The sequence below is a fragment of the Grus americana genome, chromosome 23 (genome assembly GCF_028858705.1).
Source record: "Grus americana isolate bGruAme1 chromosome 23, bGruAme1.mat, whole genome shotgun sequence".
Lineage (NCBI taxonomy): Eukaryota > Metazoa > Chordata > Aves > Gruiformes > Gruidae > Grus > Grus americana.
Genome location: NC_072874.1, coordinates 6,423,445 through 6,444,340, shown reverse-complemented (window position 1 = coordinate 6,444,340; position 20,896 = coordinate 6,423,445). Strand labels below are relative to the sequence as shown.

Sequence of the window (20,896 nt, the reverse complement as noted above, 5' to 3'; positions counted from 1 at the left end):
CTTTGATGTTTAATGAAGAGCGCAGTTGACTGAAGCCCCTTCTGTAGTCAATGGAGAGAGAAAGGTGCTTCTAGTGGGTCACTCAGAGGTTCGGAGGACATCAGCCACCTTCTGGAGGCACCTGTTTCTCTTTGTAGACCAAAGTCAAAGCTCAGGATAACTTATGCCAGGACTGGCATGGGGTAAGCCAGGGCCAGGGAGCTGGGGCTGCCCTTTGATGGCCAACAGTGTGACAAAGATCTGAAGGACATTTCCACCTCCAGAAGGTTTTTCCCGTGGAGGTTGAAGTTATTTCACTGCCTGCCCTCCATGGTTCCAAAGTCTCCAGAGCGACGTGTTCTCCCAGTGGGAGACTTTCCAAGGATTGCAACACACTGGGAGCTCAGGCAAGGTCTGAGGAGCAAGAGAGAGGATGGCAGTGGTGGGAGGCAGAAGAGGCTGCAGGAGGGACGGAGGTGCTGGAGGTGAGACCCAAACTCTGACTCAGTCCCATAGCCACAGGGCTGTGTGTCCCCATGTGCCATTTCTCCACGCTTTTCTTCCTAAACTGAATAAACTAACTGGCATAAGCGGGCTTTAACCACTAATACTTCACCCACAGGAGGAGTCCTTCCCTCCCCCTCTCATTATACTGGTATAAATGTAATTATTCCAGGTATAATTAACAGAAACCATGTTTCTAGAGTCAGCAAGCAGCCTGGGTGTGTGCTGCAACCTGCGGCGGCGTAGCTGTTATCTCTGCCTCGCAGCGGAGGGTCAGCACTGCTCGGGGCTCTCTGTGCCACCGCCGGCACGATAGCGCAGGGACAGGTGGCCCCAGCAGCAAGGTGGGGTGCTGAGGTTGCCAGTTTGCAAGCACGGCACCCCAAAACCTGGCCAGCAGAAGCAGGTAGGGACCTGCCAGCCCTCCTTCCCCTGGGCTCCGCAGTGAAGACATGGTGTGGGAAAGAGCTCCTGACCACTCACGCTTCACAGCCCAAATATTCATCATCTAAGAGTCAACACCGATGCCTTGTATCAGCCTGGGACATTCAGGAGATGTTGCAGTATGCAACCAAAGGAGAACGGTGTCTGAACAGATTTGTTTGCTCCAGTGCCAAGATGACACAGTTTCACTATTCACATCTCCACTACACCAAGAGGTTGGCCTTGCTCACACCGGTGGCGTTTTGGGGACATTGCATGGTCCACCATGGCATGGCAGAGCCAGGATTAGGGCTCTACCAGCTGGAAAGTGGAGAGCTGATCTGGCCTCACCGCACAAGCGTGCTGACTGCATCATTGAGGTGGTTTCCTTGAGAGAGGGCAGCTCAGCTTGGCAGAACAAGCTACATCTTCGTTAGGCATGCTCGCCAGAAGAACCTGCTGATGTTCCTATTCCAGTGAAGAGCCTGGGGGCAGCCAGGCCTCGCTAACAGGAGCTACTCGTCGCACAGGATCCACGCCGCAGCCATTTGTGGGGTGCTCAGGGCCCGGCAGGTCTGCAAGGCAGCAGGGCAGGGGGTCCACGCCAAGTGCCACACACGCGTTTGAGCAACATGCTGCTGCAGCGCGGGCAGCTGAACCCACCAGAGCCGAGTTTATCACAGTGGGCTTTTGCCAGGTCAAATAAGCCATGCTGCCGCTGGGTGAGGAAAGCTTTGGGTGGCTATGCAAGGCTTGGCTTAAAAACCAGCACTGACAGTGAAAGCATTTGCTAAGTGGTGATCCTGAAGGCCCCCTGACATGTACCCAGCACCCCCAGGCTGCAGCCATGACTTAATGTCCACAGGGGTTTGGAGGGTGGCCGGGGCGAGGCCCCACTTCCCCACCAGCCCTGGCCGGCCAGGCTGCACGCTCCGTCGTGGCACGGGCGCCTGGAAAAGGCAGCATGGCAGCAGAGACACCCATCACCCCGGCAGCCCTTTGGGGAGAAAATGGATGCAAGCTATGCAGCCAGATCTCAGCTGGATCTGGCCCTGCTCATGCGTGAGTGACTGTGATAAACTGGGCTTGAAGTAACTTCTTGTGCCTGAAACCACAACACGCTTGCTTCGCCCACAAAAGCTCAGACTTCAGGGGAATCTCTCGTGCAGTCTGCGGGACCCTGTCGGCTGACGAAGCCCTTTGAAACGCTACAGCCGCTGCTGCGCTGGGCTGTTTGTTTGCTCTGTGTACATGCGAGGGCATGCCCCAGCCGCTTCCCTGCGCAGGCAGTTTCCTCCCATTTTTCACACGTGGATCGCTCGCCTGGCTAGGAGAAGAGAAAATATTACATCTAAGCATCAAGCGCAGGTGCTAAATCCCCCCCAACCACAGGAGCCCAACACCCCGGTGCAGGAGGGTGCACAAAACCAACAGCAGCTGCTCCCGGACGAGCTGTCCCTTTAACATGGAGGTGTTATTGCTGAAACTACCGCTCCCAGAGTACAGCGCTTTGTTTTAATGTCCAGACTGGGAGCCTGGCCGGCGCCGGAGCGGCGCACGCTGGGGTCTGTAGTTTCCCTGCAGCTCTGGCTTTGTGGGGAAGGGGAGTGGATGGGGGGGTGTGAACATGAGGGGAAAACACCCCAAAATTGTGCTTGGCTGCTGGCGCCGGCTTGTAAAGGCACGGGGCGAGGAAGAGTTGCTCGCCCTGCCCATGCTCGGCTGCGCTTCGTGCCTCTGGTGTGGTTCTCCATTGCCTTTGTGTGAGCAGGACCCGGGGGGATGGCTGTTGTCCTGGGCAGGGGCGCTGGCGGCTGCCTGCTGGCCTCCCCACTGCCCAGTGCAGGCCCAGGGTGCCGGGGGTGCCCCAGGCCGGGAGCAGAGGCGGCGGGGGGGAGGCTCAACCACAGCCCCGTTAGCCGAGGGAGCGCTGGTGGCGGCAGCGCAGGGCCGAGCGCGGCCTGTGCCCCCCCGACCCCAGCTGGGGAAGGGGCCGCGCTTCAAACCTCAGGCCCCCAGCCCGGGCCTGGCCCCAACTTGAGCCCGGCCGGGGAGCGAGGGGAGACGCAGGAGGGTGCCGAGCACGGCCTGTTCCCCCCCCTCCCCGCGGTACTGCCGGGCCGGCACGGTGCCGGTCTGGGGGGCAGGGGCCGCGGGCAGGGCCCGGCCCGGCCGGGGGAAGCTGCGGCTCGGCGCCGCTTGGAGCGGCCTCGCCTTCCCGGCGTGCAGCGCGGCGCCCGTCCCCGCCGGGCCGCCATGTTGTCGGAGTGAAAGGCAGGGGGAGAGGCAGGCGGCGAGCGGCCTGGGGGGGGCCGAGATCCGTCTTCATCCTACCGCTCCGCCCGTGAGTATCGGTACCGGACCGGGCCTCTGGCGCGCCGCGCACCTCAGCGGAGCCGCCGGTGGGGCCATATTGGTGGGGGGGGGCGGGCGGAGCGGCGCCAGGCCGCCCCGAAGGCAAGCGGCGGCGGGGCGCTGCGCCCAGCTCTCCCGCCCGGCTCCTTGTCGGCGCTCGGGGGCCGGGGCCTGGCCCCTATTGTTACCGGGGAAGGGGGGGCGCGGCGGGCACCCGCCTCTCGTGAGCGGCTCCCCGGCCGCTCGCCGCCGCGCCCCGGCCGGCAGGGAAGGAGGGAGGGGGGTGTTATTGTTGGGGGGGGCCGCGGGCCCATCCCGGCCGGGCGGCGGTGGCGCCCCTCGCCTGCGTCCCTGCGGTCCCGGCCCGCCGTGGGGACTCCTCCGGGGAGCTCCCTTCTCCCGGGGGGGCCCAGCCCGGCCCGCCGGGGAGGGCCAAGGCCCTGCTTTGTTGCCCCGGGGGGCCCGGCCCGGCGCTGGCCCGCGGTGGTGTGTGTGGGGGGGTGGTTGGGTTCCCCCCCCCGGCCTTGGGGGGGGTCTTCGGCCGGGCGGGGGGCTCGGTGTCCCTAGCAGAGCGAGGGACGGTGCCTCGCAAGTGGGAGGAAAAGGAAATGCAGACAATACTTTTTGATGTGCTGGGTGACCCTGGGGTTTTGTGTTTGTGTGGGGTTGGTTTTTTTTTTTCCTTGTTTTTATCTTGGTTTTGCGTAATAACAGCATTTGGCCCTTTTTACTTACAAACTTGTAATGTTAAGTCCGTCTCTTGCCCCGACCTGAGAAATACTCCGATTTTATAAAACATTTTTTTGTCAATGTTTAATAACTTTGTTCTGAGCAGAGATTTTATTCGGCAGATCATGAGTAAGGAATTTCCTTTATTAAGAGCGAGGGAGGTGGGTAAGGGGTAGCATTTATCTTAGAACGTTTTAATGCTGGTTTAAGCAATTTGGTCTGTGATCAATTTACCCCCTTCCTGCTGCCTCTCCCCAGGTTTTCAGGAAAACACAAGGTTTAATGTTAAAAGTTCTCATAGGCCACACAGCTCTCAAACAATGGCTGTGCTTTAATTTCCAGTCTAACTTTCAAAAAAACCCCAAACCAAACCCACCCAAACTCTCTTCTAGTTCACGATTGAACTTTTTTGAAATGCACATCTTATGCCAACTTAATTTCTTAATATTGTCTGTTATTTTTAGAGGAGTATTGAATAAGAGCAGTGAAGATCTGAACACGTAGCTGCACTCTATGTGGATTAAAGCTGCCTTATTCAGTGTCGTCGCCGCTTTGGCTTAAAACTTGCTTGGAGATGTCTCCAAAGTTTTTGTTGCTTGTGGAACGTCCTGTAATCTAAAGTATTTTGCTTGTAATGATAACACAGAGCGGTTTATTTACAGGCTATGTTTTTATCAGGGGAGGAGGAAAATTGTCTGCTTTGTGGGCTTTGTAGCAGTGTAGAAGCCTTTGTTTGTAAATACGTAGCTCTTCCCAGCAAACAGTTTACCTAGGAAAAGTTGATTATAGATTTTTACCAAGAGTTTGGGAACGAACAGAGTCCTAGTAGCCATTAGCAGCGGCGAGTCTGGCAGCTGCCGGTTAGCTAATGAATGTGTGTTGTGTAGGTGACTTAACATATTTCTGATGCTCTGTGAGCTTTGAATGACAGGATTCAGCTGTCCGCTACATTTAACACGGCATTTCTATAAAAACACGTCTTGGAACTTAACTTGAACTACCCAGAATGCTCTTTTCCCCTTTGCTCCCTTTCAAAATGTCGCCTTTGCCAAGTTTTTCTCTCGTGTTTGGAGCTGCCTTGGCTGTATTAGACGAAAGAGGAAGCATCTGGGAGCAGGAGGCACTCGTGTAGATCTCCATAGTACCTTGACTGAGATTTTCTAGAGTCTCAAACACCCCCCCCACTTTTTATAGTAACACAATTGTTAACAATCTGAGTGCAAATTAAACCAGAAATAAATTTGTGCTGGTGAACAGAGGGACCTTGCAGCCTTTTGAGGGAAGAGAGTAACGTTGTGGCTGTGCTGACTTCCACTCCCAACTTTGTACTGGTGGTATTCCATCTGAAACAGGGGCTTGTCGCAGTATATAAATACTTGAAAGTTTTTGTGGATTCATAGTATCTTCCTGTATTTTTTTTTTTAAAGACTGCCCTGAGATAACTTGTAACCTCTTTTCATAGGGGCTGCTCAGATTTCATTGTCTGCAATTAATACACATCCCAGCTTGGTGATACGTGAATTTCTTACCAGTATTTACTTAATTATTTTTTTCTTATTGCATAGAGGAGCTTTATTGCTTCATTTCATGTTACTGAAGGATTTGGATGATGTTTATTAAAGGGGAAACTAAAGGAAAATACCAGTAAATCATAGTATTGTATTCTTAAAAATCGGTGAAGGTTTGGTAATACCAGGTGTTGTCACAGTGTTTTATGACATATTTGAGGAAGGTAGTGATTTCCATACCTTCTAAAAGATAGAAGGCTAGTTCTGTTACATGTTACTTGTATTTAAGGTGTGAAGTTCTTTGAATGTATAAAAAACTTTGCAGAGTTGTTTGTTTATGTGGCCGCAGAGGCTGTGTGTGAACAAATGCATGTTGTAGGTGCAATTAAAAATCTTATCGCTGCAGTTCTTAGAGTCGTTTTCTTCGGAATATTAACACTGTTCTCAATTAGTGAGACAAACCTGAGTAAGTTTGATCAAAGATAGGACTTGGATTTTTTTTTTTGTGTGTGTGTATCAACTTTCTCTGCTGTTAGAAAATTGTTCTTGGAAGTTGCTTGTAGTAGTTGACTGTTGTTCAAAACTACTATGATGAGCAGAGAGGAAACAGAGCCACCTTTCAGGCCTCAGAGCTGCTGTCAGGATCAGGGCCAAGGTTTACAGCCACCAAGGTACAGGAGGGAAAAGCATTCTCATACTAGTATGCAGCTGTAGTGGGAGTCCTAAGGGCTCAACTCTTCCCTCATCCAGTTTCATCCTTATAACTGTGGTATTTGTGGGGTTGCATTTAGGTAACTAACTAAACTAGCAATCTTTTAAAATAATTCTGACTATACCAGCCTTTAAAAACAAATTCAATTTTGCTCTGTGTTGGCTAAGCATTACATAACAGGGGCAAACACTTTGCTGTTCACATGTGTAATGTCTTTATTGCTCTCAGGATCAGCTGATAACATTTTAAATAACAAACTTGTGTGTTTTTGTGATGCTGGGATGCTATCAAAATGTACGGGAGGATAGTAAATTAGTGAGTCACTGTCAGCCTAGTCTGCCTGTTGTCCTCCTGTACACAGATGATTTTGGGTGTATGCAAAGCATTTGGGGTATTTTCAGTGTTGGACGGTTTCTGTGACTCGTCCAACTTTCCTCGGTGCCATCGACAGCGAGACCGGCACTGCTGGCTGCTCTGGCTCTGGAAGGTTCTGCCGAGATCCCGGGCACTGAGAGGTTAGCTGCTCTTTCTCCAGGGAATCTCGTACAAAATGTGCCAGTGTGTTTTACCATCTCATGACTGAAGCCAGCTTCTGAGTTTGCAGGAAGAGTGCACATTGTGTTTGGGACTTAATTAACTGTATAAGCAGAAATCCATTATTTTAAGTTTGCATTTGGAAAAAAACCCCAACAAACCAACCTGTTGCCTTGATGTTTTGTATGACTGGATGAGCGCATCGTGATACAGTGGGACTTGTGTATTGATTGAAGATCTGCCTGGTAATTTGTTGGATGTAAACATGCATGCAGGCACTGATGGTGTGATTTGTGTTCCACGGGGTTTTCAGGGGCATTTTTCCTGGCAATCTTCTGTGGCAACACTCCAGTCGGTGTTTTGTCCGTCGTGTAAATTGGCATTTTGATTTCAGTGTAATGGGTACCTTACGTGGATCTTGCATATACTGATAACACTTTGCAGCACAAAGTGTGGGATTTTTGGCTAGCATGCATTTTTGTATGATAATTTAGTTGCTAGCTTAATGGAGCAAATAACTATGTTAAAAGGAGTCAGATTTGGCGTCGTGATGTTTCCCTGCCAGTCACAAGACGATTGTGTTATTTAATATGTAAAGCTGAAGCTGTAAGGATTTCATGTTTTCTTTTCCTTCTTTTTCTCGCCGTCTCTTCCCCTTCCCCTCACCCCCCGTAGGTGTTGGTGGAATGAGCGTTGCGTGTGTTTTGAAGAGAAAAGCAGTACTCTGGCAGGACTCGTTCAGCCCCCACCTGAAACAGCACGCTCAAGATACAGCTAATCCCAACATGCCTGTTGTATTGACATCTGGAACAGGGTCCCAGGCTCAGCAACAGCCAGCTGCAAATCAGGCGCTTGCAGCAGGGACACACTCCAGTCCTGTTCCTGGATCCATAGGAGTTGCAGGCCGCTCCCAGGACGACGCTATGGTGGATTACTTCTTCCAGAGGCAGCATGGTGAGCAGCTTGGGGGAGGAGGAAGTGGTGGAGGCGGCTATAATAACAGCAAACATCGCTGGCCTACTGGGGATAACATTCATGCAGAACATCAGGTAAAAAAAAAAGTTCAATGTTTCCAAACTCAACACCTGAACGCATTGGGTTTATGATAGATGCTTGTAATGATACTTTTTAAAGCTTAAGCTGGTTATTGTGTGGTTGGAATGACAACAGTTGTACTTTTTGTGGGGGTTTTTTTTCTTTTCAGGATTGCGGTGCCTTGGTAGCTATAAGCTGAAACATTTCTGCTCTTGAGGGTGTTGAAATCCCAATCCACTCTCTGTGACAGTCAAGTGCATGTTTGCAAAATTTATCATTCCCTTTATTGATTTTTTTTTTTTTGGATGTGTGAACCAGCGTAGCAGCGACTGCTGCTGCTTTTCAAATCTGTTGCTGTAGTTAAATAATTCTTATGTAATGGTATTACAAAACTGCCAATGCATGTAGGTTGAGCCTTTACCATTCCCAATATTGAAAAACATGGTTCTGGAAGTTGCTGGTAATGTGTATTCCTGTGTTCCTTTGCTTGTTTGGTTTGGGGTTTTTGGGGTTATAATTGGGAAGAGAAGGTGCTATTAATGTGCTTGGCTGGATTGAGAACAGCCTTAATAGTGTCGTGAAACAGTGCTTTTTGAAATACAGCTAATTTCTAACAGTGACTTAACGGTTTTAAAAGGGTAGTGGGCCAAAACGTGTCTCGGTAGTAGTGTTTACTAGCACTCTTTTCAGTAGTTGCATTGTCAGATGTGCTGCGAGTTAAATGAGTGCATGACTCACTCTAGCTTTCTGTCGGTGACCTGTAAGTAACTCGTCAAAGAAGATGTGCTTCCTCTGCTAAGGGAGCAGAACTTCAGTGTAAGCACATTTTAAAAACGAGTGATTTCCATGAATATAATCAGAGGAGCAGACACAAAGCTTTTGCAACCTTTATGAATATCTCCTGCCTCTAGTTTTTCAAATAAGAGCAGACAAGGCCTTGCTCCTTTGCCGTGCCTCCCCAGGGAATGTGTTGCCATCCGGACCATTTAAAAGCAAACATTGCAGTGAATTTTGCAACCTCACTGAAGTCAGTGTGTGCATCAACAAAGGATAAACCCAAGTGCCCTGTTAATTTGTTCTGGCAGAAAAAGCATGTAAAATACTGCAATATGAACTAAGCAGCTAGAAGAATGTTGTAGTTAATCCCTTACGTGGAAACATGGTATTTAGTGAAGTTACCATTTTAAGTGAAATAACTGCATTGAAATGCAATGTAATTTTTCTGTTAACTAGCCAAGTTTTTAGTCACTAAATGTAAAACTTGTTTCAAGAGACATCGATGGAAGAGATCGTAATGTGCTTTAAGTTGTGTAAGAAACAGTAAGCAAAAATTTCTTATTGACAGGCTGCAACTTTTCAGTTTTTCAAATAAATGCTGTCATGAGGTCTGCGTGGAGATGTTTAAGCAGGAACTGCTTTTGTTTGGATATTTTGTGGAAAGATGACTTATGAAGTAAAACGAACGTCATAAAATTCTTAATCTCTTTTTCATCCAACTCACACTTTCATCTTCCTTTCTCTGGAAATCCCTAAAAAGCAAAGACAACACAACCTACTGGAGATTGAGGGGCCAGGGCACAAGACACCAAATACCAGCACAGTTTTTAATGACTGCAGGATTTGGAACTTTTTTTACTGCGTTCTTTAATAACCAGAAGACTTAAACTTTGACTCAAACAAAAGAATCCTACTATTAGAGACTTGCCCTGATGTTAGTAGATGTGTTGCTCTTCCTCAGCTTGATTTTTCTTCAGCAACTTCTTGAATGAAATGACACTAATCAATGTACCACTTAATGGAAGAAAAACTCATTAGCTTATACTGGTTTAAATGAACTTTAAAAAAAAAAGTGCATGTTCTTTGAAGGCAGAACACTTCTGAGAAGGTTTTATGGACAAAATACACCACAGGATTAAGCTCACAAGGTTGCATGTGATGCTTTCTCTGTTTTTTTCCCCCACATACTCTGATCTGGAGCTCAAGAAATACCCACCATAATATAATTAAAGTTGGAATTTTATCTGTTCTACTTCCTGGTGGTTTTTACATCAGCTGCCATGTATTTGTCATACAGTCCTGGTGTTTTGCATTCCGTATGTATCTTTAAACCAATCTTTTTGTTTAATTTTTTCAGAGTCAACTCTGAGATGGGGCAGTAACTCTTCCCTCGTGTGTCTTATTTGATACCGTACACTCCAGTGATTGCTGGGCAGTTTTATCTATGCATTTATTGCTTCAGCCATTCTTGAGTGCCTCTTTTTCCATGATTCTCCGTTTGCCTTGGTTTTACTTATGGGAAGCAGAATGCAGGATATATGTAATCCTAATACTGCCATTTCTTTTGACTTTTTGGCCACGTCTGCATCTGCTTCTTAAATTATAAATTCCTTGGAGCAAGATCTAGTCTTATGCATGCAAAATGATTTAATTCAGTTTGGGCTTAGCCAGGATAGAATTGAATTTGTCCTGCAAGAATAGAAGTGGAAGGAAGTGCTTGGGACACGCAGAGAGGTAGAGAGTTATGGATGTCTGCTAAGTCTGAATTTCTTATAGATACACTTGTATTCTGTACTCCTGATTTTAGACTTTCAAAGATAATGCAGTGAGGGTCCTTGTGTTGTTGCCTTGAAGACTGGTTAGGAAACTCAGTATCTGAAAGATAATGGGAAGTTAGAAAAAAAATAATTATAGGGTAATATAGGTTAATGCCTGCCTAGAGCTTGGGAGGTCGTAATTAAAGGTAGAGGGATTTTTTTTTTTTTAGTTGTTGAATCCTAGTTTCTTCTTTGTTATGTATGTAGACAGACATCTATCTCTGGTGATAATACTCCAGTGATTTTTACCAAATGATAGCATTTCATCATGTGTTATTAAATAGCTATGAGTGTTGTAAGTCACAATTTATATACGGGATTCTTGCTTTTCCTTTTTTTTTATTGTGCTGGCTGTTCCTCCTTGTCATTTGGTGGTACTTTGACTAGCGGCTCTGACAATTGAGTTTTGAATAGCTTTAGTAGGGATGACTTAAGATAAAGTTTCTATGCTCCCGAGGAAGTAAATAGTGTCCTCTTGTTGCGAACAGGAAGAAAATGCCAGTTCTTTCTATATTTTACCTAGAAACTTTCTCTTCCCTTTTCATTTTCCCCTTCTTCTCTGGGGGAGGGGGAATTTTGTTTTTATATGAAATCAAGTGGTTAAAGATGCTACTGTCATTTTGCATAGTTAGGTATCAGAGATAAGCCATCCACACAAATAGCGTAGATTATAAATTCCTCTTTAGTCTTGCAGACGCTGAAGTAGAAATCTGCCTTTTTTTTTTTTTTTTCTTCCCTAAATTGGAATCTCTGAACTGCTAAGCAAACTTCCATCTGTCTGCGGCTACAAATCACCAAACTTTACATGGAAGACACTTGCATCAGCCAGGTCTTGACTGCAAAGCTTAGTGTCTCTTTTTAGCTACAAAAGGCAGCAAGACGAGGTTGAGTGTCAATGTCCACCAGTAATTCCAAGATTCAAACTGGAGAGGTTTAGGCTGTCATTTATCTATGATGCCCAATTATTCTTCAGGCTGTTTGGGCAGTTATGGTAGCTGCACTGGGGTGTTCGTATGCTATTTATCCTGCAAAAAATGGGTAGGGATCAGAACCTCACTTCAGGTAGGTGAGTGAAGAGGTAGAAGATGACTTCTAATGAGTAATGGCTTTGTTGGATTTGTCCTGGTTATGAAAGGTTGCATATCTCATTACAAATCCAAACAGCCATCTGCCACTCTTGAGGGGAATGAAAAGACAGTCGAGATGTTCAGCTGGGAGAAGTTATCAACACTGAGCAGGTCTTCAGGAAAATTGGCTGGGTTTTCTTGGATGGGGTCTCTTGTGGCTTGTGCATGCATGTATGTTCTTGAACTGGAGTGAAGAGAGAGTTTCTCTGGTGGTGGTCCCTTCTGAATTACAGTGAATGGATATACTTAGACTGTCTGAATTGCAGTTAGGGTAAATTGGGAGTTGCTTAGTAAAAGCAAATGATTTTAGGGATTTACTTTCTTTGAGAGCATGTTTAATTAATAATTTGAGACAATAGAACTCCGCAGGGATCATCTTGTTGAATGTGGGGAATTTTTCACATATAGTTGGTGAAGAATAGTGAGAGCAACAGGGCTGGGACTAGGTTTTATGCTCAACTTTGCCTTTTGGCAATGTGACCGTGCAACTTCTTAGCTGGGAGCTTGCATTCAAGTGGAGACAGAAGGTAATTCTCCTGGCAGCTGCCCTTCTAGAGCACAGCTACTCAAACTATGCTGCTTGATGCTGTGAAAGTGTCTGGATTTGACGTTGTTTGACAATGTTTGGTGCCTGTTGGCAGGCACCATTACCAGAGTTTGCCTTGAAGTCGTGGCCAGGTCCTCTAAAAAGATCCTGGAAGCTAAGGAAGCAGAAGCACTAACGTTTGTTCTTCCAAAGTGAAATCCCATTTAAGTGACGGTTAACTCTTCAGAATGGAGATTTCCGAATCTGCCTGTAGAAAGCGCCTGGTGTATGAGGGCTGCTGTGGCCCAGGTGATCTGGCTAGTTGGGCTGGGTTGAAGGCATGTACACCATGTGATAGCACACGTGGCTCTGTTTTTGGAGATCATTTTCGGATGTATGTTTCATTAAATCTCAAATTTTCATGGGTACTTCTATGTATCCCAGTGAACTGGTTAGGGCTTTTCTTGTCGACACTGAAATGGCTGCGCTAACTTGATACCCAGATAATTGAGAACATAATACCTTGCTGAAATGAAATGTCTGGTTTGGCTGATTTGTTTCGCAGAGATTTCTCTATAGTGAAGGGTTGTCTTGGGGAGGGGAACTGGAACATTTGATTAAGTTTTCTGCTTTACAATGCCTTTTGAAAATTCCTCCTGAGGTAGAAGGAGCCTGAGTAGATTGGCTAAGCTGGATATTTAAGGTTGGGTATTGGAAAATCCTTCTCTGGTATAGGGGAGAAAAAGCACCCTGAAATCTTGAGAAAGTTAGTTTAAGAATCTGCTTCCTCTGAATCTGTAGGTTTTACTGTTCCTGGCAGGCAGTTGCAAGATATCTGGCTCTAGTTGGGATTGCACAGGCAACCTGATGTGCTAGCTTTGGGATTTCTCTGTGGTACATCATCTTTGTAGACTGCTTCCTTGCTGTGGTGCTTGCTCAGGAAGAGCAAAGTTATTTTCACATGCTTCAGGAAGACTTCAAGTGTTTCAGTTAATATATTGCGCCCAAGCGTGCTTCGAATAGAGCTTTATTTGAGCATAGCTTCTGCTTGTTTTCTTCCTCCCCCCTCCAACTTTGCTTTCCCCTTATCAGCTCTTTCACGGTTTGCTGAGTTGGTGTGACCTATCTGTGCCTCTGCGGAACAGGTTGAGATACTTGTAGCATTTTTGTAAATGGGTGAAACTTTACATAAGATACCAGCCATATAATCTATCCACAGTAGCCTCTTCCTTCCAAACTGGCACAGTTAATTTCGACTGCTGACCAGAAATCTCCTCAACAAAGAGCTGTTCCAGAGCATGGAATCCAGTGTTGCCTGTGTCTGAAAACTTGCTTACAGGTGTATGCTGAGACAATTTTAAAGCTGTCTTCTCTGAACGATGATTTTATGGGTCTGCAAATGAACAAACTTGCCTTTGTGTGCGGATATCATGTGATGCTGTGCTGCCTCCAGTCAGGCGATCTGCTCTTAGATATTGGGTTTCTCCTCTTCCTTTGTTAAGGGTAACTTTTTGTTCTGGGGCAGTTGTTTTTATTGGGAGCATCTGGCTGTGTTACTTGCCCTGTACAGAAGCTTCAGACCTCGATTCTGCGCTGGAGTGAAACTTGACTGTTACTAAACCTTCAAATTAGTCCTTTGCCCTGCTGCCCACAGTCGGTGTGGCATGGGGCCGCTCGCATCTGTTTCTGACAGAGCTCAACACTGGAATAAGACGTTGCTGCGTCCCTTCTTTACACCTTTTGCCCTCTGAATTTAAACCTCAGAAGATCAGAGTAGGGGTGAGAGTGAAAGGAAGAGCACTCCTGGGGGTGAAATGAGCCAGATCTTAGTGTAGCCTGGAGTTCTTGCTCAAAAACATTGATCCAGACATGCACTCAGGAAGCAGAAGGTGATTTTCCCAAGGTATTGCCAGCTCCGGCGGGGCAAAATGAAGATTGCTTCTTATGTAATCCAGTATTTTGGAATTCTGCACCCCAACAATATGTGCCCGAGACATCGCAGGGTAACCTAAATTCCACATTAATGAAGCGCTTCCCTCGGTGAATAAAATCTGAGGAAAAACGTAATGAGGTAACTAAGCCGAGCCATTCTGAAAGGCTGCCTTTCTTGCATTTATTTCTGTACCCTGAATCATTAATCATCTTGGCGAAATGCCATGTAAAGCATTAGCCAATCTGCAATTTCAATAGCTTTTTGCTTCGAATGCTAATAGTAGTAGCAATTCTAATGATGAATCCTTTACTACAAAAATAGTAGTTAAACCACCTAATCCTGTCTAATACTTGTGACTTCACAGTCTTTCTTTACCGACTATTGTTACAGGAGAGGACTAAAAATAGTGCTGTAATCAGTTGACAGAACAACATATTTTAGCACTGGATCTAGTTGTTAGCGGCAAGCCTGTTGTTGACAGCGTGCGGTGCTTTTCTTATTGTCAGCTGGTAAATACTTTTTTTTTCCTCTCCTAGATACTATATATGTGTATATGCATGCACTCAGAGTAGGTATTTTAAATAGCGTACTATGTGAGCTGTTCAGACACGGCAAACTCAGGCAGTCTCCCACAGCTGAGTAGGAGGCATTCGTTTCTATCTGAAATTTGTAAACCTTTGGTTAATTTAAAAAGTATATAGGCTGTTCAACCAGCTATCTATATATATATTTTTTTTCTACTTTCCATTCTAAGGATATTTTATTCAGGCAGCAGCCTGAATGGTTTTGATATTTCTTGTTCTTACTACCTCAATCTTGGTGTTCTTGTAGTAATGTTGACCTTTTTTTGAGGAATGTTTTATTAGAAAATAAAGATTTTTTTTTGGTTTTTTGTGTGGGTGGGTTTTTTTTCCTATTACACATTGAGCAAGACTTAAAACGTGGAGGCCTAATGGATGGAAACTTTACACAACACTTGCCTTTTCACACTTGCAGAGTGCACATGAGTTAAAAATAGGTAAATATCCGTGTAATAATCACACTTTTGAGGTGCTCTTGGTAAGCACCCCTAATGTGCCAGTGCAAACAGGAGTGAACTTGTAATCTGTTATCCCTTCTCACAGAGCCAAACAAATGCATTTCATCTTAGTAGCTGAGAAATCGTAACATTTTGATCTGTCCTGACAAGGAAAACAGTAATGTGATTTCCCATGTTACAGAACAAGAGGTCTCGTTAGCAAGGTGCTCCCATCAAGCTTGCGCAGAGCTTAAATTGTCAGAGGGCTCCCTCCAGGCTTCTGGGAGCACGACCAGCATCAGCAGCGTGAAGAACGAGCCCTTCCCCTGGGTTTGTGGTCCCAGCGCCCAGCCCTTGCTCCTGCTTTTGTTTGCCAGGGTGGCAGAGAAGTTTAGGGTGCTTCACCCAGAGTTCCTTATGGCAGTATCTGTGGGATACCCTGGAGTTCGTTTGCTTGGCTGGCAGCGCTGAAGGCTGCAGTAGGCCCTGTAATTTACTGTAGATCAAAGAAATTTTGAAAGCAGCCATTTACATGTTCCAACTTAATGAAATCCTGTCTTTGCAGTGCCCATCCTACCTTGGCTTTAGCAGATGCCGTCCTGGGGGGTTGGCCTCCTGGCCAGAAGTAGAATTGAGGGAGAGGGGTAGTAGGAGAGTAAGTGTTGTAATCTAAGGGAGGGACAATGGGGACTGGATAGATCCTGGTGTAAGAAAGTGTTTGGGGAAGGGGAAAGGCAGCCTTTGAAATGGGGCCACATGGGGAGCGGCGTTAGAGAGAGGGGAAATGGAGAAACTAGAGAGCTGAGGCTTACAGAAGCAGCCTTCTAGTTTGCTTTGGTTACCCTATTTAACATAATTGGCTTAATAGAAATAGATAGTTTAAACCCTCTTCAGTTGCTGTTACCGCTAATAAATGCAGATATTTGATCTGTTTAATGTTGTCCAACATCAAAAAATAAAGCCATAAACCCTCAGGCTTCGTAGTGCACTTTGAGACAATTTTTTTAGACCATCAGCTAGAATATTTCTCAGCTGGTTATTTTTCAGCTTCTTTTTTTCCAAAGGACTTTCTGATTTGTTTGTTTGCTTCATTTTCCCCCGTATGGTTGGCTTTTTGTTTTGTTTAATTTCACTTGTCTTTCCTCTTACTGGGAAACATCACTTGCATGAGGAGGAAGAAAAAGTCCTTTGTGATTAAGGGTGGAATTTAGCCTTTGATAGTTTTTGCTGTGTGTCTGTCTAGGTGAATATAAATTCTACATAAGTGAGGATTCCTTAATATATAAGGCTAGCGTACAATCCCCAGAGATACCTGCAGACCCCGAAATGTGCTACAGTATTACACTTTGAATTTATATGTAAAGGTCATATTAGCAACCATATTTGCTTAATATAAGGTGCAGTATTAACACTGATTATTGACATTAATATTTACTTAAAGTTGCAATTCTGCTACTTTGGTAGCTATCAGTTTGGGGAAAAAACCCCTTGGATTATTCTAGAATAAAAAATATGGTACTGGAAATCTGAAAGGTAAATATACTGTTGCTCTCACGTTAATTTGTTAGGTCCTTCAAATCCTTGTTTAGTAATTGTAAGGACAGTTTGGGGCCCCAGTTCCTGTTAATTTAACTGACTGCAGAATTCCTTTTGACAAGTGCCATTTAGCCCTGTGGGCCTTGTTGTTTGCTGGGTTAAAATTAACTGGAGTTTCCAGTACCAGCAGCGCAGTGTGTCCTCTCAGGTGCTTGGGTTTCTTCTTTCTGTGGGCACACTGGTGCTTTTGCTGATTTCCTTGCTCATCCTTTTCTGCGTTGCAGCTTTTTAGCAGTGGGGACATCAAACCCTGTTTTGGGGTGGCTTGTTAGAGGTGTAGCAGAGGAGGTTTGGTCCTGGTCCCCATCTGTAAGTTGTTCCCTCTGCTCCTACCCTCTCTCGTGGGTGATTCAGACTCTTGTGTCTTTGGTGATGCCTGGAATGATTGCCTGAGTCTGCTTTTCTGTCTTCTATAAGAAAAAACTTCCAAGACATTTAAATACTGGCCGTATCTGTGACAGAGTGTGTTTCGGGGGGGCTCAGGCAGGGAAAAGTGTCTTGCCTGGGTCTGTGGTGTGGTAGGTGAGCAGGAGGTCCAGTACCAAGTGGCAGAGCATAGAACATCTTTGGCTGCTGGAATATTGCTTCCTTTATTTCTGGTATAGCTACATCTATTCAAAAGTGTTCCGGATTCAGAGATACTAGTCCTCATCTGTAGCTTTGGGATCAGGAAATCATTTGTTTCTGAGTTGCTGTCATTGAGTTTTGTCATGGTGAGGCCCTCTAATCTTATTTAAAAAAAATAATTAAAAAAAAAATGTAATTGTCCTGTGTAAGATGACTACCTGACATAAATTAGCTGCGTGCTGCTCGAGGGGTCAGAAAACCCACAGGGAATACGTTTGATGCAGAGTTGCCAAGAAGCTCTGCTGTGTGGGAGGTTGAGTTTTGAAAGTGGCCGTTGACCTAGAGAGAGATTGGTTTGCGTTGTTGCAGTCTGCAGCAGGTGAGAGCAGAAAGCATTCTGTGTTTGGTCTTGTCCTTTCTAAAATAGGCGGTGGGTATCTGCTATTGAAACTTGGAAAGGCCTCTGTAACCTTGGCATGTACGAGACCAAGGGTTTTTATTCAGGGGACTGAAAATAAGATTTGAGGTCTGACCTAGAGTGACTGTGTAATGAGGAATACAACTGGCTCTCGCTTTATCGCATGTTTTTCAGAGCAGAGGTGAAAATTGGTTAAGAGGGCTTTTGAGAGACTGAATTGACTTCGGCCTCAGCGAAACAATCGGGTGGGTTTACTCCAGTTTCTTGGTGTGGCTCATCGTTAGCGTGCGGGGTGAATCTGCTTTGGGGCATGAGCTTCCACCGTGCAGGCAGGAAATTATTTATGAGTCAGTGAAGTGGTTGTAAGCTGAAGTGTGTTATAGTGACATACATTCATATATTAGTGTGCGTAGAAATTACTCTTCTTGAATGAGATTCTCATTAATTTTGGTGAGATTTACATAATTCCTGAGTGCATACACAGCATTTAATGTGAAGGGGAGGAATGTTCTTGTGCAATGAAATTGCTTTGTAACTCTCGTTCAGTAGCAGTGTTGCTGATGTATGGAGCCTTAATTTTGTTAAGTAGGCTTCAAAAGCAAGCTTGCTGGTTTTCTGCCTTATCAGAAAGGAGGAGTACTCTTGACAAGATGGTAGGGAGGTCTGTTCTTGATGGTTGGCGAGGACATGCACTTTGCAGTTCGCTTCGCGGAGGTGGCGTGCCTGGCAGAGCCTGGAATGGGGGTGCGACTGAGGGGTGCTGCTGGCTGAGAGCAGGAGTCAGATTTTGTTGTATCACTTCTGCAGCAACTGAGACTACAGCTGACCTCTCTTCATGTGATTCCTGATGTTTCTCGAGATCACCTCTTCCTCCAAGGAACCACGTTGTCATGTCGTATCCAGATGTCAGAGCGTCGCTTCCTTGTGCAGCCGATTTATCTTGGCCTTGTCTTCTGGATTTCTTTCAAAACTCTGGTTGAGTGGTGAACCAGATTTTATGGTAATCAAATCTCATTGACGTTAGCGCTCATCTGTGAAGAAGTTCTTTCTCTGTGGACCTCCTTGTTTCTAGTGTTTACACCATCGTGACTCTGCTCTACATGTCTGTTTGTTATAGGTGATAGCTAACAGGAATAGATCCCGATGAGGTGGTAGATCGTCCGTGTAATTTAATTACCACTTCAGACTATTGCCTGCCTTTTGGAATACTCAGGTATAGGAAGTCGTAACTTTAAGATCTGCTGTTTCAGAAGCTGTTTGTTCTTCTTTCAAAGGGAAACGAAGGAGCCCTGTGATATTTCTGCGTACCGTGTAGGAAAATGAGGTGAAGAGGTGTTGCTATTTACTATTATAGAAGTAGGGAAATGAGAAGAGCACCTTTTGGGTATAGTCTTTGACAATTGAATAATAAACTAGCCTGTATTACAAACGAATAGATACAATGACCAGTGGAGCTAGAGGAACTATGTGACTGAAAGAAAGGGCCTCAGAATTGGTGATTATATATAGTTTGAGCATACAGTGCCTGAAGGTCAGGCATGAAGACCTGGTTTAGAAAACGTTTTTGTCCATAATTGTTAGGATTGATGAAACAGAGATGAGTAGGGGTATGACTTAAATATTTGTAATGAATAATTACTTCCATTACCTCTGGTAGCCAATATTACTTTCTTTGCTTTTGATAGTCACTGGGGCGAAGTGCATTTGGGAAGGAGATGGAGGCAGCCCATTTCCACTGTGTATCATTTAGCAGGGGAGGCTAGGATGGTGATTTGCAAACTAAGATGAGTTTGAAGGACAGCTTCCTTCAGACCCTTAAGAGAGGAGTGAAAATAATAGCGCTCTGTTAGGTGTGCTTTTAAACCAACCAGGTAGGACACAATTGGAGTGCACTTTGCTTTCGTGTTTATCCTGCTTTTTGCGCTTTACCACTCTTCTTATCTTGGTCTCTGTATCCCCTCTGTAGTAATCAATGATCATGGAAACGTAGAGAAACGGTCAACACTGAGGAGAGCTATGTATGCTTACTGGACTATAGCTCTTGGAGAAAGAGGAATTGCTAAATTGTTGTGGTTTCTGGTGGAGGAACATGAACTTGTGTCGAAGGCTTTGACTGTGTTGGAGATGATGTTGTTTTTAGTTACACCAGCTCTAGCTTCTCCACCAAGAACTCGGGCCGGTGTGGAAGCATGGCTTCATGCGTGGCTGTAAATCCTATATTTGCGCTGCTTTAATTGGTTTAACAAGGTGATAACACGTTTTTCTACTCAAGACAAATGCTTGAACAAGACATCTGTGAAAATGTTCTTGCATCTCCTGTGAACAAATAAAATATATGATTGTAGCATTTTAAAAAATGTTTGGTGGAGTAAGGATGGCCTTGTAACGTGCTGAAGTACCGTAAAGAAGGGTGAGAGAGGGGCCAAGAAGAGAAGTAGAGTTTGTTCTTGTTCAGACACTGCCTGCATGTTCTGCATGGGGCTTTCACCAGGGGTGTTAGCGCAGCTGAAGCTGTGAGGGGAGCTCAGCTTGGCAGCAGGGAGTTGATATGACCAAAACAAAATACAAACGTCTCTTAATATCTTTTTGATTTGTGCTAGGGATGTAACGATTATATCTTTCTAGGAGCTTTGTTTTGAGGTTCCCATAGCACAGGATCCACCTTTGGGAGTTTATTTGTTTTGGCGAAGTTGGGGGACATGCGTGAGAGCAGCTCTGTTTCTCCACTAGCACCTTCCACAGCGCTGCATGTCCTGGATCACTGCCATTGCGGCTGCATCTGTGGTTTGCTGGCACATTGCTTTAGTAGCGAGAGTCATGAACATCACCTACTGAATCTCTTTATATAGCTTCTCTGTTCCTCAGATGTCTCATTGAAATAATAATTTGCTACTGTTCAGTTTTTGTGGCTTAACGTGTCTGGAGGTTTTAGCACTTTCCATGAGTTCAGCTTGAAATGCTTCATGGAAGAATTTGGTCTTATTAACTTCTGTCTCATGTGAGGCAAGCGAGACGCCTTAGCTGGCGTCAGTGATGGAGGTGGCAGTAAAGGAAAGTCTTTGGTGTTGCCTGGTGCTGCAGTTTCTGGAAGGTGGAGTCCTGTTTTCACTCTGTGGTTGATGTGATAAGTGTCGCCGTAGAAGGTGGCAAGACTTAAAATAACTTTGAACTGAGCTATAGTACTAAGAGAACACCTTATTTTTAAACTGTGATTCTGAGTGACTGGCCATTGAGGATTTGCGAATTACATAAATATGTATTAGATAATTTAATCTTTCACAAATTAGTATTGTCATAGAATAGTAGGAGAATTCAGACTGCCAGGACTTCTGGAGGTT

General features: G+C 45.4%; 1 protein-coding gene across 14 annotated transcripts in view; it reads left to right on the top strand.

The window, feature by feature from the left end:
- Positions 1-3,103: 3,103 nt before the first annotated feature.
- Positions 3,104-20,896, top strand: part of PUM1 (pumilio RNA binding family member 1) — a 76,256-nt gene continuing 58,463 nt past the window's right edge. For 8 of the 14 annotated variants that reach the window (XM_054802762.1, XM_054802756.1, XM_054802766.1 and 5 more), the window contains exons 1-2: positions 3,104-3,250; positions 7,420-7,793. In XM_054802762.1, the coding sequence (XP_054658737.1) occupies positions 7,431-7,793 (363 nt within the window). In that variant the 5' untranslated portion in view covers positions 3,104-3,250; positions 7,420-7,430. The remainder of the gene's footprint in view (positions 3,251-7,419; positions 7,794-20,896) is intronic. The other 6 variants (XM_054802765.1, XM_054802763.1, XM_054802770.1 and 3 more) reach the window with 4 other exon arrangements.